This window comes from Microcaecilia unicolor, chromosome 11, assembly GCF_901765095.1.
Source record: "Microcaecilia unicolor chromosome 11, aMicUni1.1, whole genome shotgun sequence".
In the NCBI taxonomy this organism is placed as follows: Eukaryota; Metazoa; Chordata; class Amphibia; order Gymnophiona; family Siphonopidae; genus Microcaecilia; species Microcaecilia unicolor.
The window spans coordinates 71,326,333-71,340,714 of NC_044041.1; the positions used below are offsets into that span (position 1 = coordinate 71,326,333).

At 47.1% G+C, this 14,382-nt stretch overlaps 1 protein-coding gene across 1 annotated transcript in view; it reads right to left on the bottom strand.

The window, feature by feature from the left end:
• Window positions 1-9,123: 9,123 nt before the first annotated feature.
• BSG (basigin (Ok blood group)) overlaps window positions 9,124-14,382 on the bottom strand; it is a 35,680-nt gene continuing 30,421 nt past the window's right edge. Inside the window, exons 3-8 of the mRNA XM_030217641.1 lie at window positions 14,273-14,361; window positions 13,737-13,873; window positions 11,903-12,182; window positions 10,437-10,461; window positions 10,065-10,136; window positions 9,124-9,978 (exon numbers count right to left, since the gene is read on the bottom strand). Coding sequence (XP_030073501.1) covers window positions 10,079-10,136; window positions 10,437-10,461; window positions 11,903-12,182; window positions 13,737-13,873; window positions 14,273-14,361 — 589 coding nt within the window. The 3' untranslated portion in view covers window positions 9,124-9,978; window positions 10,065-10,078. The remainder of the gene's footprint in view (window positions 9,979-10,064; window positions 10,137-10,436; window positions 10,462-11,902; window positions 12,183-13,736; window positions 13,874-14,272; window positions 14,362-14,382) is intronic.

Sequence of the window (14,382 nt, forward strand, 5' to 3'; positions counted from 1 at the left end):
ACGCAGCCACGCCGAAGAGGACTTCGGCTGGCGGGGGTTGGGGATCCCCGCCAGCAAAGGCACCCGACGGCAGTGGCAGCGGGGGAGGGTTGGCGGCAGGAGGGGGTCGAAGGGGTTGGCGACAGGGGGGCCAGGGCCAAATCTTACGGGGGCCCATGCCCCCTTGGCCCCACATAGCTACGCCCCTGTTTGGTGGAAGGTGGCACTCAGACAGAAGCAGCTCAGGAAGGAGCTTCTTTGAGCTCTATCAATGTAATAAAGTGGAGGGCCTGAGTGCCCATAGCCGCACTTAACATGTCGCTGTGCACCTGTGCAGCCACACGCCCTGGCTGTGGGCGGTGGGGGGAAGAGAGCGGCAAATGGTCAGGGAGCCCTGGTGGCTGGAAGACAGCTGGCAGTGCCAGAGCCTAAAAGCCCACAAGCTTACCGGAAAAGCCCTCTTTTGACCAGAGGACAAAATATGGGAGCAGCATACCCTCCTACCCAACCCTTGCTTTAAACTGTTTCTTCTTTATTCTATGCATTATCACAAATTGGAGAGTGGGAATACTCGAGTAGGACTAATCCATCACGTTGGACTCACCTTGCTGCGTGGCAGAGCATCCTGGCTACAGCATATAGCACGTTGGACAGTCTTGCATCTGGCAGTGGACTGGGTGCATTACTTGTAGCTTTCAAGTGGCCTGGGTATCCTGTTTTTGGTTGTTTGAGAAAACACAGTCATGTCTTCTAATAAAGCTGCAGCCAAGATGCTTCCATTTAATTACTGAAAACCAACCTATTCAAAAAGGCATATCACAAAGATCCATCCTAAACACCAGTAAGAAATTTCCACCGGAACTACACAAAACGTAACCTTTAATTTCCTGATTGTTCAAACTAATCTATTCACGATTGAAGTTTATTATTTCTTTTTGTTCAAACTGATTTATCACGATTGAAGTTTAATCTTATACCTTTTTACTTCTCAGCACAAAAATGAACTTTCTTTTCCTGAATATCTAATCCACTCTGTCACCTCCATCTTAACTATGTATTTTCTCTTTTCCGGAACTGGTGATCACCATTACGGAACAATGTAAGCCACATTGAGCCTGCAAATAGGTGGGAAAATGTGGGATATAAATGCTACAAATAAATACATTAACAGTGTATGTGTTGTTATTTATTAATTTGGGTTCAGAGTGGAAAGGGGCTGGGGCTAGGGCAGGTGTCACAGTTGCCTATGTTAAGGTACTCTCCTCCTCCTCCTCCTCCTCCTCCAGGACTGTTCCAGCTTCTAATATGGTGGTGGTGAGCATGGCTCAGTCTGTTTAGTCCCCATAGTTACTGAGTCTCAGGAGACTTCTCACACTCCTGGAAGGCCGCTCCTTTACACGCATTTACCAAAGCAACCCAGGAAAATGGGCTAGCAGCAGGCATACAAGTGTATGACTAGGACATAAACTACCACCTCTCACAACCCTGTCTGTACGCTAGGAGTAGCCTAGTGATTAGTGCAGTGGACTTTGATCCTGGGAAACTGGGTTTGATTCTCACTCCAGCTCTTTGTGACTCTGGGCACGTCACTTAACCCTCAATTGTCCCAGGTACCAATAAGTACCACAGAAAAGGGTATATCAAGTCTCATTCCTTTCCCTTTCCAGTTACACACACGTGATTCATGAAACTTGTTACTCATCCTGGCTCTGAGCATGAACCTACAACCTACACACAAGGATAAGGTATCCTTATTGCATTTAGCTTTCTTCCCCTCATTCTGCTATGCTATTTCTCCATCTTCTAATTAAGTCTTGGTATGAGCCTGGATTCACACCACATTTACAGCCTCACCATCTCTCTGTAGAAACGAAGCTTAATAGTTGAAAGCCTATGACAGCCACCTCTGCAGGGCCACCGAGCTGCCCACCACCCCACCCTCCCTGCTCGCTGCTGCTGCCACCCACCCTGGATACCTTGGCTGGCGGAGATCCCAAGGCCCCGCCAGCAGAAGAGCTCTCCAGAACTGCTGTTCTTCCTTCTGCCGCGTGGCCTTCCCCTGTGGCTGCTTTTTCTCTCAGGGGCTTAATGTTAATAGAAGTTCAACTAGGGTACTAACACCTTCAGCACCAACCTGATCTAACATACCCTGCCTTTTGCTCATGTTCAGATCACATACCCAGCAAACTTCTAGCCTTTTTTTTGCCTTGATAAGGGTTTTTCATCTTCCACTTAGCTCTGCTCTAAATGCAATATTAGGTGCAGATGATCAGAAGCCCTGCACTGTTCCAAACACCCTTATGATCAGAGCTATTAGCATGCAAATTTAGGCAGACTATTAGTGTTGGTCATAAGGGTACAGCTGCAGGAGGATTAGGCTTTGTCAGGTCCAGGATGTCACAAAAAAAAAAAGCAAGCCCAGACCTGTCAAACCTAAGCCCCCCCCCCCCCCCCAACACTAAAAAGACCCTGGTGGTCCAGTGGGACCATTAGCCCTCCACACGTCCCCCTCCCCCAAGACCTATCTCATAGCTGGAGGAAGACAGGACTAGCACTCCTTCCATCCTCTATGGGCACCTCCTCAAATGGCAACATGCTGCACAGTGCATCCTGGGATGTGCTGGGCAGGGCTCAACTTCCTAAGCCCTGACCCAGTACATCCCAGGATGCACCAGGAAGGGCACTGCCATTGTGAGGTGCCCACAGAGGAGGGAGTGCTAGTCCCTCCCTCCTCCACCTATGAGGTAGGCGGGTGGGTGCCGGTGTGGAGGGCCAGGGTCTTTTTAGTGTTTGGGGTGGGGGCTAGTACTCCCACTAGAGCACCAGAGGTTTTAGTGTTTCTTTAGTGGGGGCTTAGGTTGGACAGGGCCAGGAAAAAATCCCAGACCTGTCAAACCTCTTCTGTTGGTCTCCCCCATTCCTTCCTTGCTGACAAACCCCAACACCAGCTCCGAGCTGGTGTAGGATTGGCAGCAGGAGCACCGCCCTTCTTTGGCATGCTGTCCGCTGATCATAACGGAGGAATGCGGGAGACCTTCATTTGCATGCAATTAGTGATCCGTGCCAGCAAGCAAATTGTTTCATGCCCTCACCAGCTCTGATCCTGAGGTGCAGGCAAACATGGCACCTGCATTTTCATCTGGGCCTAAAATTCTTTTCTCTCCAGCACTCTCTTCCAGTGCTGCAGGCACCATGTTCCATTCTCTGCAACCAAAAGTTCCTTATCCAGAATATTTAGATTTTGCTCACTCCTTTTTCAGTAGTAGCTCAAGGTGAATTACATTGAGCTACACTGGGTAGTTCCCTGTGCTTAGAGGGCTCACAGTCTAATTACCTGAAGTAACTGAGGGTTAAGCGACTTAACCCAAGATCACAGGAAGCAGCAGTGGTATGTGAGTGATGGAGGCTCCCTTGCCTGTCAAGGCTGGTGCTCTCACCCCTAGGCTATTACTCCTCTGCTCAAAGAAGGCATCAGAAAATGACAGAAATAGCCATAGGTGATTTATAGTCTTAACTCAGATTGTAAAGTGTCACAAGCAGGGACATAGTGGAGGATGGGATGAATAGAGGAGCAATAGGCCCATAAACTCTGTCCAGCAAACGCCCTATTTTGATAAAGGGATATATTAAGCCACATATTTAAAACACCAGCTACACCTATTTTTTTTTTTATATATACAGCCTGCTTGTACCACTGCCCTTCTCACTTGAGGCCTGCCTAAAGTTTGTCACCATGCTACTTTCCATCATCTCCAGTGGCTTACCTGGTCATCCTCCAATTCTGAAGTAATCCAACTCCCAGCCATCCTCTTGTGTCTTACTATTAAGATTTTTAAACAATTGTCTCCATGCTTATGGGTGCCTGCTTTTCCATGGTTATCCAACCTTGTACCATGGGGGTTGTAATCATAGCTACTCTTGCAGGTCACCACACAAACCAGCAGCTAGCATCCTCACTCACCAACATTTTACACTCAAGTACAGCCAAACACCTCTCCCCTGCTCCCTGTAGCTGCTCTTATCCCAGTGCTGTCCAAAACCTGGTCAGTTGCTGTAGCTGCCTGTAGGTTATTCCAGTCATCAAACCACCCATGCAGTATTTTCTCAGGTTTCCTTCTTATCTTCCGCCTTGTGATTGTTCATCATGACCCTTGAACTGCAGGCAGGAAGGCATACAACCCTTAGTGTAGCTCACTCAGATTGGGAGAGGGAAGTATTGCCTGTGTGTAGCTTTAGCCCCGATTCTCTTCCTCTCTGTTCTTTCACTCCATATAAAAGAGCCTATACTTAAGAAATATTTCAGTGCAGCAGTAATGAAGCACTTAATTAAAGTCCAGCCCACTCAGCAGCTGGTTAAGTGTTATTAATGTTGTAGCTTCAGAGGACTCAATTCCTAGCAGAGGAGGGTTGAAGGCAGTTAACCTGAAGGGTGCAGAAGCCTGCCTCACTGACCCATCCTAGTGGCAGAGTTGCTGCTTTTGCTCCCAAAACACCCTCCATCTACCACCACCAGCCCAGGCATACTATTAGCTTTGATCAAAGTCTTCCATCATGCCAGCAGCAGGAAAAAAAACAATGGGTGCAAGAGAGGAGGGTCACCCTACTGGAAGCTCAGCTGGGGCAAGGGAGAGCAGAAACAGCTATGAAAGAAAAATATACAGGGTAGGCAGGGCAAATGGCTGCTTAGAGAAGAAAGGCAAGATGACAGAAATGGAGGACATAGGGAAAGCAGGACTCGGGTTTGGAGACTAGGACCATGGGGGGAAACTTAAGCAGAAGAGCTTAACAATGGCTGGACTGTGGGAGCTCAGGCTTTGGGTGGGGTTGTGACAATTCAAGGACTATAATAGGGGAGGGCTTGGATTAGGTGGGAGGATAATGGGAACCAACATCGAGCTGGGACCAAGGGACCGATGCACAATGGCATCTGGTAAATACAGGTGCAGCTAGAAAAAATTATCAGGTTACAAACAGCAACTAATCTATAAAGGGGATCACATGCAAATGATATTCACTGATCCCCTTGTATCAATCGCTGTTTGCAACTGACGCTGTCAAAGGGCTGGTGGTTGAGTGGAAGACTACCCCCCCCCCCCCCCCCCCGCTCAAACATTCCCTCAGGGGGTCCTGGCCCATATTCACTCAAGAAAGGAGGATGGATTTCAGCCTGTGGGGGATGGGTAGGGTTGGACATATCTAGGGGAATAATAGCTCTAACACATCCCGAACGATGTAAGTCACTATTAAGGATGCTGGAAGGGCCAATTTTTTTTTTTAGTTTTGGGATTATTCAGACATACACGTGACTTGCATCAGAAGGATGGAACGAGTTAGAGGAAATTGGGGGAGATATTTTGTATTAAGAGATGTTCTCATCACCTTTTTGACTGGTATTATTTGAGGGGTTATCATTTAGGGAAGGGTGGAGTTGGAGGGGGGGGGGGGGAGGGAGGAACATATATAAAGCTGGGAAGATTATTTACCTGAATGTAATATTTTGATGTTCAAGTTTGTAAATGATTTACCCAATAAAAAAAAAAAATTAAAGATAAAAAATTCCCTGGTGGCCAAGTGGACCCTACATCCCTTCCCAGACCCCAACCATAAAGGGCTGGTGCCCCCCCTATATAAAAGCCATCATAGTGGGCCAGTGGACCTGATCCCCACCCCTTTCAAAAGTTGGAGGCAGGAGCAACCTCCCTCCAGGCCTACCTAGAACAAGACGGCAACACCCAGTCCCTGCCCAGTGCATTCTGGGATGCACTAAGCACCATATAAGTCCTTATATGGTGTTTAGTGCAATGCAGAAGGCAGGGGCTGGGTATTTTTGTTGTTGTTGTTCTCGGTAGGCCAAGAGGCAGGAGATATTGCTCATGCCTCCAACTCTGAAAGGGAAGGAAGGGGGAGGGCTGGGGTCAACCAGGAAATCTTAAGATGGAGGGTGAAGTGGTAGGAAGCACACACAGGCAGCCCTTGCAGCTGCCCATGTGCTTCCCTCTTCTGTGACAGCTCCAGAGCAGCTGTAAAATTAGCTCATTAAAAGCTAGGTGCTTTGGCGCTGTGCATTGGCCCAAATGCTCATTACAATACTAATAGTTACTAACAGCACATGCTAGAGCCACAGAAAACCCCTTTTATGCATAAACATTTGCTTTAGACTGACTACAAGACTAAAGCAAACATTCCTTGCATGGTAAACTTTGTACAGCAGAGCTTCTGTGAGGGCCAAGACTGAATGCAGATAAATAGGGAGATAGTTTTGAAGGACCTGAACAGTTTGGGGCAAGGTTGGGAGGCAAAGGGACAGAATTTTACAGGTAAGAGGACAGACCTTTGAAAGTGAGAAACGATGGAGAAAAAAAGGGTGCGAGTAAGGGAAATGAGAGTGGATTTTTTTTTTTTTTTGGGGGGGGGGGGGGGTAAACTATACAAAAAGGGTGGATATGGAGAAATAAGATGAGTGATTGGGGAGGGGATAAAGGCAGACAGAACTGGGAAGTGGATGAGCACAGACAGAGGAAGTGAGGAACTAGAACATGGGTTAAAGACACAGCAGAATAGGAAGGTGCTCTTTTCCAAGGGTTGTACATAAATGATATTAGACATCTTCAAGGACTTCAGAATATGTTCATTAAACTCCAAGGCTGCAAAGAAATAATTGTGTTACCCCACTGGAAAGAAGAATGCTGGCTCCTGCTAGCACACAAAATATTACTTAGGGCTGCCATTTCCAGAAAGGAAAGTTAGTCCCCTTGCCATAGGAGCCAACTTTTCAAAATTTTTGGGGGTGCTAAGCCTAATGGAAATAACCCCTTCCTGGACACATACAAGGAATTTTCTCAATTTTGGGGGTGCTTAAGCACTCACAGAGTCGGCTCCTATGCCCCTTGCTATTCAGCTGGCAAGTCAGCGTTTTAAGCTCTTGACCATCACTAGCTAAATTAGCTCCACAAACTCAACACTGGCCAAAGCTGTCTGGCACAAGATAGCTGCTGGCTGTTATGTGGATCCTGGTAGAATAGCAGCCAAGACCTGCATAAGGGAATATCAGAATCCCCCCTCAGGCATACTAACTTCATTGGTGGCCCAGTGGCTAAATGGGGCAGGAGCAAACACCCTTCACTCCTGCCCCTGGTAGCTCTTGCTTAAAAACTGCAGTTGCAATGTCCATTGGTGTCTTACATTACTATCCTAGGAGCTAATCCTAGTAGTAGTAACATAAGACCACTACTAGAGGTTTTAAACAGGAGGCACCAGGGGCAGGTACAGGTGGGGTTCACTTCTGTCCTACTTAACCACTGGACCAATAAAGTTAAGACAGGCTCTAGGAGGCCCTACTGGGATTTGAAGAGCCAGAAGCAAATCTGGCCATGGGTGGGGGTTTTTTTGTTTGGGGGAGGAGGGAGGGGAGAGAGGGACACGGGCAGTAACAGGCCAGGACCTGAAATTATTTTATTTTTTGCTACATTTGTATCCCACATTTTCCCACCTACTTGCAGGCTCAATGTGGCTTAAATAGTACCAGAGAGGCGTTCGCCGACTCCGGTATGAACAAATACAAAGTGATGTTGTGGTAAAAAAAGGTTCATGTGGAACAGACACATATGCAGGTGCTCGCTAATATTCAGTGCTAAGCAGGCAGATAGGACAGCAAGAAAGGCACCTCCATAGGTTCCAGATCCTTCCTGGATTAGAGATGGCCAGTTAGTACCAAGATTCACTAGTACTCCTCAATATTGGCAGCTGGCCTGCTGAGCGTGGCTCCTGCCCTCTTAAAATCATTTGGAATATTGGCTCCAGTGATTTCTCAGCAATGCTTCATATGAGACCCTGACACAGCTCTCTCACCCAAACTCAGCATGCTATGCACAAGTATGGATACTGGTATATCTAGAATAACTTGGAGTAAGTCCATCTGACTGCATTAGTGTCACCTTAAGATGACTCACCTCAACCACAAGTTTCATCGTAAAAGGTTCCTGCTCACAAGGCTGAAGGGAGAAGAACTGAAAATGGTAGGGGAAGGGGAGCATGTCAGCTGACATTACAAAAATCAGAAAGGGGCAACCAAAATGAAAAAAGGGTGGCATGGCTCCCCTCTGAATATTAAACAGGTTAGAACTTTTCAGCTTGAACAGAGGACAAGTCTAGAACACAATAAATGACCGTTAACCTTTCAAACAGTAAAAGACAAGGGGACACTCTAGGAAACTCATTTTAAAAACAAAAACAGAAGTTTGTTGTTGTTTTTTTCTTTTAATCATTGAGCTTACAAGCTGTGGAATTTATTGGTGGAAGATTGAGTCAAGGCACTTAGCAGATGCATTTAAGAAGTGTTTGAACTGTTAGTTCTATTCTTAGCCACATCTGCTTAAGAAAGTCACTGCTTGGATGGATCTATTTCTTTAATATGCTGCCAGGCACGTGACTGGCAGAGAAGCTTGACTTGGTCCTTTGGTCTGACCCAGCATGATAACACCCTGTGCCACTTAGGATAAAATGTTTTCAAGACTGGCCAGCAGAGGATCTCCCCTCCCCCTCAGCACACTCAGGCTGTCCAGGTCTCCTCCATTTAAGGGCCATGGCTGGAAGAGACACCGGCAACTTCAACCAGAGATCCTTTCACCTCAAGAGGGATCCTGTATCCAAAACATTCAGAACTAAATAAAGCTCTTTTATGGCATGTCTGAAGCAGTTCATGAGCTACAGCGACCTTGTCAAGGATACTCGCTACAGGGTGTGCAGTGCTGCTCTGAGGTGTTACTGTAGTGAGATTACAACATGACAAGAGAAAACAAAATAAAACATGGAAAAGAAAATAAGATGATACCTTTTTTATTGGGCATAACTTAATACATTTCTTGATTAGCTTTCGAAGGCAACCTTCAAAAGCTAATCAAGAAATGTATTAAGTTATGTCCAATAAAAAAAGGTATCATTTTCATTTCCATGTTTTATTTTGTTTGATTTCTATTGATAACCTTAAGAGTGGACTAACACGGCTACCATACTCCTCTATTTAACATGACAAGAGGAAATCATTCTCACAGGGCAAATTATTAGAAAACAAGAGGCTGAGGAGACATCCTTCCAAATGGAAGCAGCCAGAGACCCACAGAATGGCTCAATCCATCACACACTTCAGAAAATGGAAATGTTTTCTTTATTGTGTACATGATCAGACAGGTAAATCTGCATTAATTCAAGGACACTACAGAGCACAAGTCTCCAAGACACACAAGGGAAGGAGATACTTACTGCAGACAGAATAGAGGCTGCTTCCATCATCTGTTTTCACCTCACAAACCTAAACATGCCTAAAAGGTTCTCTTCTGCATCCTCAAGTGTGAAGCCCTGGCTTAGTCTGCATTGTGATGGCACGTGAAAGGCTGAGTTGGGGGAGGGGGATGAACTAAGTTGGCTCAGTACTAAACCTTTTACAGAAGGGACATGCATCAGTGGTACCACAGAGGCTGCTCCCCCAGACCCTCTGTATAAAGGAGGTCACCTGCCTTCCAGCTGACTCAAGATTTTAAGATATTATTACTCCATCTAGATTCCTCTGTACATCTGAGGTTGGACTCTGATCTCCCTCGAAAGGTCACATCTAGGGGAAGGCTTGGGTCAGCTGGATAGCAAGTGTTCCAAGTTAAAAGCCGTGAGCTGCCAATCATGGCCATCACACAAAGCTAAGAGCCAGAGACTGCAGGATGCAGCACTTGTCTGGAGCTAATGTTACAAGAGGACAAAGACTGCCAGTGACTGGCCACACTGAGCCAGTGAGACAGCAAAAGCAGCTCTTAACACACGTACACCAAATCCCAGTAAAGCTAGGGGAGGAGTAGACACCAAATCCAAGCAGACATCTCATTTCCACATAGGTGATAGAGCTTCCTGGCTATTACTTTCCATCATTGTAGATATGGGGGGGGGGGGGGGGGGTAACTGGAGAAAAGGAAAGTTGTCAGACTTCTGTTCATGCTTCTAGGTGCAGGTCACCTGGAAGAGGAGAAAGGACATTGGGTAAGAATTTTGAAAAGTGGTGGGGTTTAATATTATTTCTAGGCCAGGTAGATTTTACTCACCATTCTGGTGCTACTCAGTTGGAGTTTCTCTGACGAATATTTTCCTTGTGGTTCATGCTTGTATTGCTCTTCCTATGAGGAAGAGTGTAAAGGTTATGCAAAGAGCCATTCTTTCCCCCCCCCCCCCAAGGTGATCCCCATCACAACTACCTAACACAACTCACCGCCCCAGTACATTATCACCACCCTCAACACACCTGCCATGAGGCATGCCCCCCTCGCTCCAAACACCCCCATCACTACCATGGAACCACCCTTCACCAACCCTCTCTTCTCTCTCTAACCTGTCACCATCCCCCATGTCATAATCTTCCTGGAACAGTGACTCCCTGGTCCTACTAGGGCTCCCCTAGGTACAGAAGGAATACTCACAATGGTGCAGATCCCCCGTCGTCTTCTTTTTAACATGAAAAGAAAAGAAAAGAAAAGAAAAGAAAAGAAAGGAAAGGGGGTAAGTAAATAGATACAAACATCTTTAGACATCTCTCAATCCTTAAATAATATAAAAAAAAAAAAACCATCCAGCTTCCCCTGCTACTGAAGCCCTGGCACCCACAGGGCAGGTCCATTGCCTGGCAAGCGCCTTATACCAACTGGGAGACTTGTTCAACCAATATTGAGCAACAGTCAGTGGTCCTCAGATGGCATTTTCTAACTTTCCTGCTCCATGCCAGTGTGCTTCTACCCCCAGAAGTTTGCAATCTGGAATAGTGCCCTAGTCCTTGAACCATACCACACACCAGGGACATAGCCAGACTTCGGTGGGTCCAGAGCCCGAGGAGAGGGGGCACATTTAGCCCCCCCCCCTCCAACCCTCTTGACCCCCCCGCCTACTTTTGCTGGCAGGGGACCCCAAACCCCGCCAGCCGAGGTCCTCTTCTTCCTTCGTTCTGGTCCTGCACCGTTGTACAGAACGAAGGAAGAAGAGGACCTCGGCTGGCGGGGGTTGGGGTCCCCCGCCAGCAAAGGTAGGTGACGGAGGGAGGGGGTCCAGGGCCAAATCTATGGGGGCCCAGGCCCCCGTGGCCCCACGAAGCTACACCACTGCCACACACACAGTGTATGGAAAACATTTTGTCCATTCTGCAATGCTCCAGTACACCAGAGAAAGGGCAGGAGGAGGGGAACCAAAAACCCAGAAAAACAGCATCTGGCAGGCAAAGAGCACTCACCTGCCTTGAATACACAAAATTTGAGATTTCTGCCTTTCCTTTCCCATTAAAGATCAGGACCACAGGTCTGCTCCCCTGTGGCAAATGTTGTACTATGCAGAAAAAAAATTTGAATTTCAGGGCAGGTTTCTGCTCCCTGTGCCAACCGGAGCTGGGCATGCTGCCTGGAGAGGGAGAGGGTGGGGGTGGAAATCACACAATGTCAACATCTAGTGACTAGATTTCAGATGAAGGACCCAGGAATGCAGGTTCCTGACTGAGCAGAGCCCCATGGCAGAGATAAGTAGGAAAAAAAAATCCCACGTTGTCGTGAATGAGATTCATGGTACCAGATCTTGGTCCTGGCTCTAACACAAGTGCAGGAAAATACTACTGAATCAAAAACATCCCCCCCAAAGTCCCACAATATTGTCTGCTGAGATACCCAGAGTGACTTAAGCATGTGCTAATTTTACAGTATGAATGACATGTAGCCCTCGCTTACCCCATCACAATATTTTATGTATTTGCAGACATTCGATATACCGCAAGGGGGCAAAAACATGGTATTTATACGGTTAATTTAAAATAAATATGGCCAATACCACCACCAAATATCCCTCACCCGCATGCCTGAACATTAACACTGATAAGCTGGAAGAGAACGCCAACAGCGCCAGGCCTCACCGTCAGGGACTTCATCCGGCTTTCTCCGCTTTTCATAGATAAAGATGATTGTGACCAGAATGACCACTTCAGCCACGATGCCCAGGAATGGCCAAAGCGCAGCCAGTCGGCTGCGTATTCTCAGCTTCACAGTGGCACCTGTGCTGCCTAGATAATTGGTTCCATTGCACACGTATTCGCCCTGGTCCTTTTCCATATCCAGCTTATTGATGCGCAGCTCGGTCTTGCTCCCACTGGACTTGACGACGTAGTTTTCATCCACGTCGCTCACCACCAGTGTCTGGGGAAGAACCAGAGACACTGATAGAAGTTGACCAAAAGCAGCCAGGCCCTGCCTCCCATACAGCGTCCACCACTACCGGAGCCTCCCTTACACAGGCTGACTGAATTTCAGTTTTGGGTACAGTTGCAAAGCCGGCCCCAAATTGTTTTTGGCCAAAACCAGGCAGAAGGATTATGTGTTTTTCAGTGGAAGCCAAAAGTATGTGCATTGTCTTGTTTTCAGTTTGGAGAGACAGAGCTCCTCCTAGCCGCCCCCCTCCCCGGTAGAAGTTGTGCCATCAGCTGCAAAGTCAGCCACTGTAAAAGCACTGTGGTTTTTAGTTTGTTTTCATCAGCTGCAGTCCGTGTGGAGACTGCTAGGAAATATATTGTTGTCTTATATTTTTTTGTATTCTGGCTTGATATTGTGGGTTTAGCAGAGAGATACAGAATGCACGTACTGAATCCCCAGCGGCCTTCACTGGTTCACATTCACACAATCAAAGTTGAGTTTTCAATTTCAGCTGCAGTTTAGGTTGAAAATTTTTTTTTTTTTTTTTTGGGGGGGGGGGGAGGGGGGGGAGGGGAGGGTAAAAAAAAAAAAAAAAAAAAAAAAGCAGTTTTGGTCACCCTTTCCCTGGAACCACCTGTCAGCTGCCTCCCCCCAAGCCTACCTTAAACCGTGGTGGTCTAGTGGCCTAACCGGAAAAGAGCAATCGCCAGCCACTCCTGCCATCAAAACGAATGCCGAGACTGCCGCTAAAGGTCCCAGCAACCATTTTGACAGCAGACACACCAGGGGCAGGAGCAACTGGTGATCACTCCTGTCCTAGTTAGGAGTCCTGGTGGTCTAAAGTAGGCCTGGGGAGGGCATCAGTGGTTTTGGATGGAGGGGGCACTTCAGTTCCAGCCAAATTGCACAAACATTTTCAGCCAAAACTGAACATTGCCGAATTGGAATTCCGGCCTTCTTTCACCACCAGAGCCAAAATTGAAACTAGTCAGCCTCCACCTGATAAAACCTACCAGCCCCAGATTCCCTCTGCTGGTTCTATACAAAACTGAAGCAGGTAGGATGCTTCTCTTTCCCTGAAAGATGCTGCACCCTCTGGTGCTACCCATGGTCAATTCCAAGTCAAAGGGGTTCCACTGGTACCTGAAACCGAAAGCTGCACAGGCTTCCTAATCCTATGAAAATACACCCTTGAGTTTCTTTCCCAGCACAGAATGTTCTGAATGCCCAGCCCACAGGATCCCAGATATCCACTTGCTTTTGCAAGTTATTTTTTTAAACAAGTAAAAGCCTCCAATATTCCAGTTAATGCTGGGAACCTAGTTCCTAGCCTCTGTGAAAGGCAATCAGGCTCCAACAATGTTTAATGTTTATTGATTTCGCTGGCTGCTTTTCATCAGGAGCAAGGCAGTGTAACAATAAAAAAAATAAAAAAAGCAGTGCATTGATGGACACCCAGAGGGACATATGAAAAGTATATGCAGACTAACAAAGATGAATATATAACCATGAGGAAGGAGAGATAGACCCACAGCTCACATTTATAATAAAACCACTCACCAGGACCCCATCACTACTTCGCTTGTACCAGGTCCAGTGCTCCACAGGAGGGTAGGAATTGCACTTGCAGGTCAGCACTCCAACGTCCCCCTCATTCCCGGCCTCAGTCTCCTTGTATGCCATCCCATGGGGAGGAACTACAAATGAAGGGGACAAAAGCAGTGACATATCGGTAGCTTGAGTGGCAACAGGCTGATACCTCCCCTGCTTTCACCACTGCAAGAGTAGTGGTCTGCGACTCAGGGAAAAAAAAAAAAAATAAAAACTTAGCTCCATGCATATCACCACAAGTATTTGTGCAGGGGCTCTGAGCCAGACACGCTGGTCCTATACTAATCTCAGATGCAAGGTGCTTTCCTGTTTCAAAATTGACTGCCACCAATCTCTCACAGATAAAAGAACTCTGCTTCACTGGTCCCAGTGCAGGAGGGTTTCCTCACATTCAGCTGGCTGGAGCCACATGCCTCATTACACCAGAAGCAAAACAGTACTGGCTGATGTTTTAGGGGTACTCCCTCCTCTGCTGCCCCAATTACCTGACACATAGATGGTTCCATTCACCTCTGGATCAGTGAGGAAGATGCAGTAATACACCCCAGAGCTCTCACTGTTCACCTGAGAGATACTGCAACAGAAAAACAGGCCA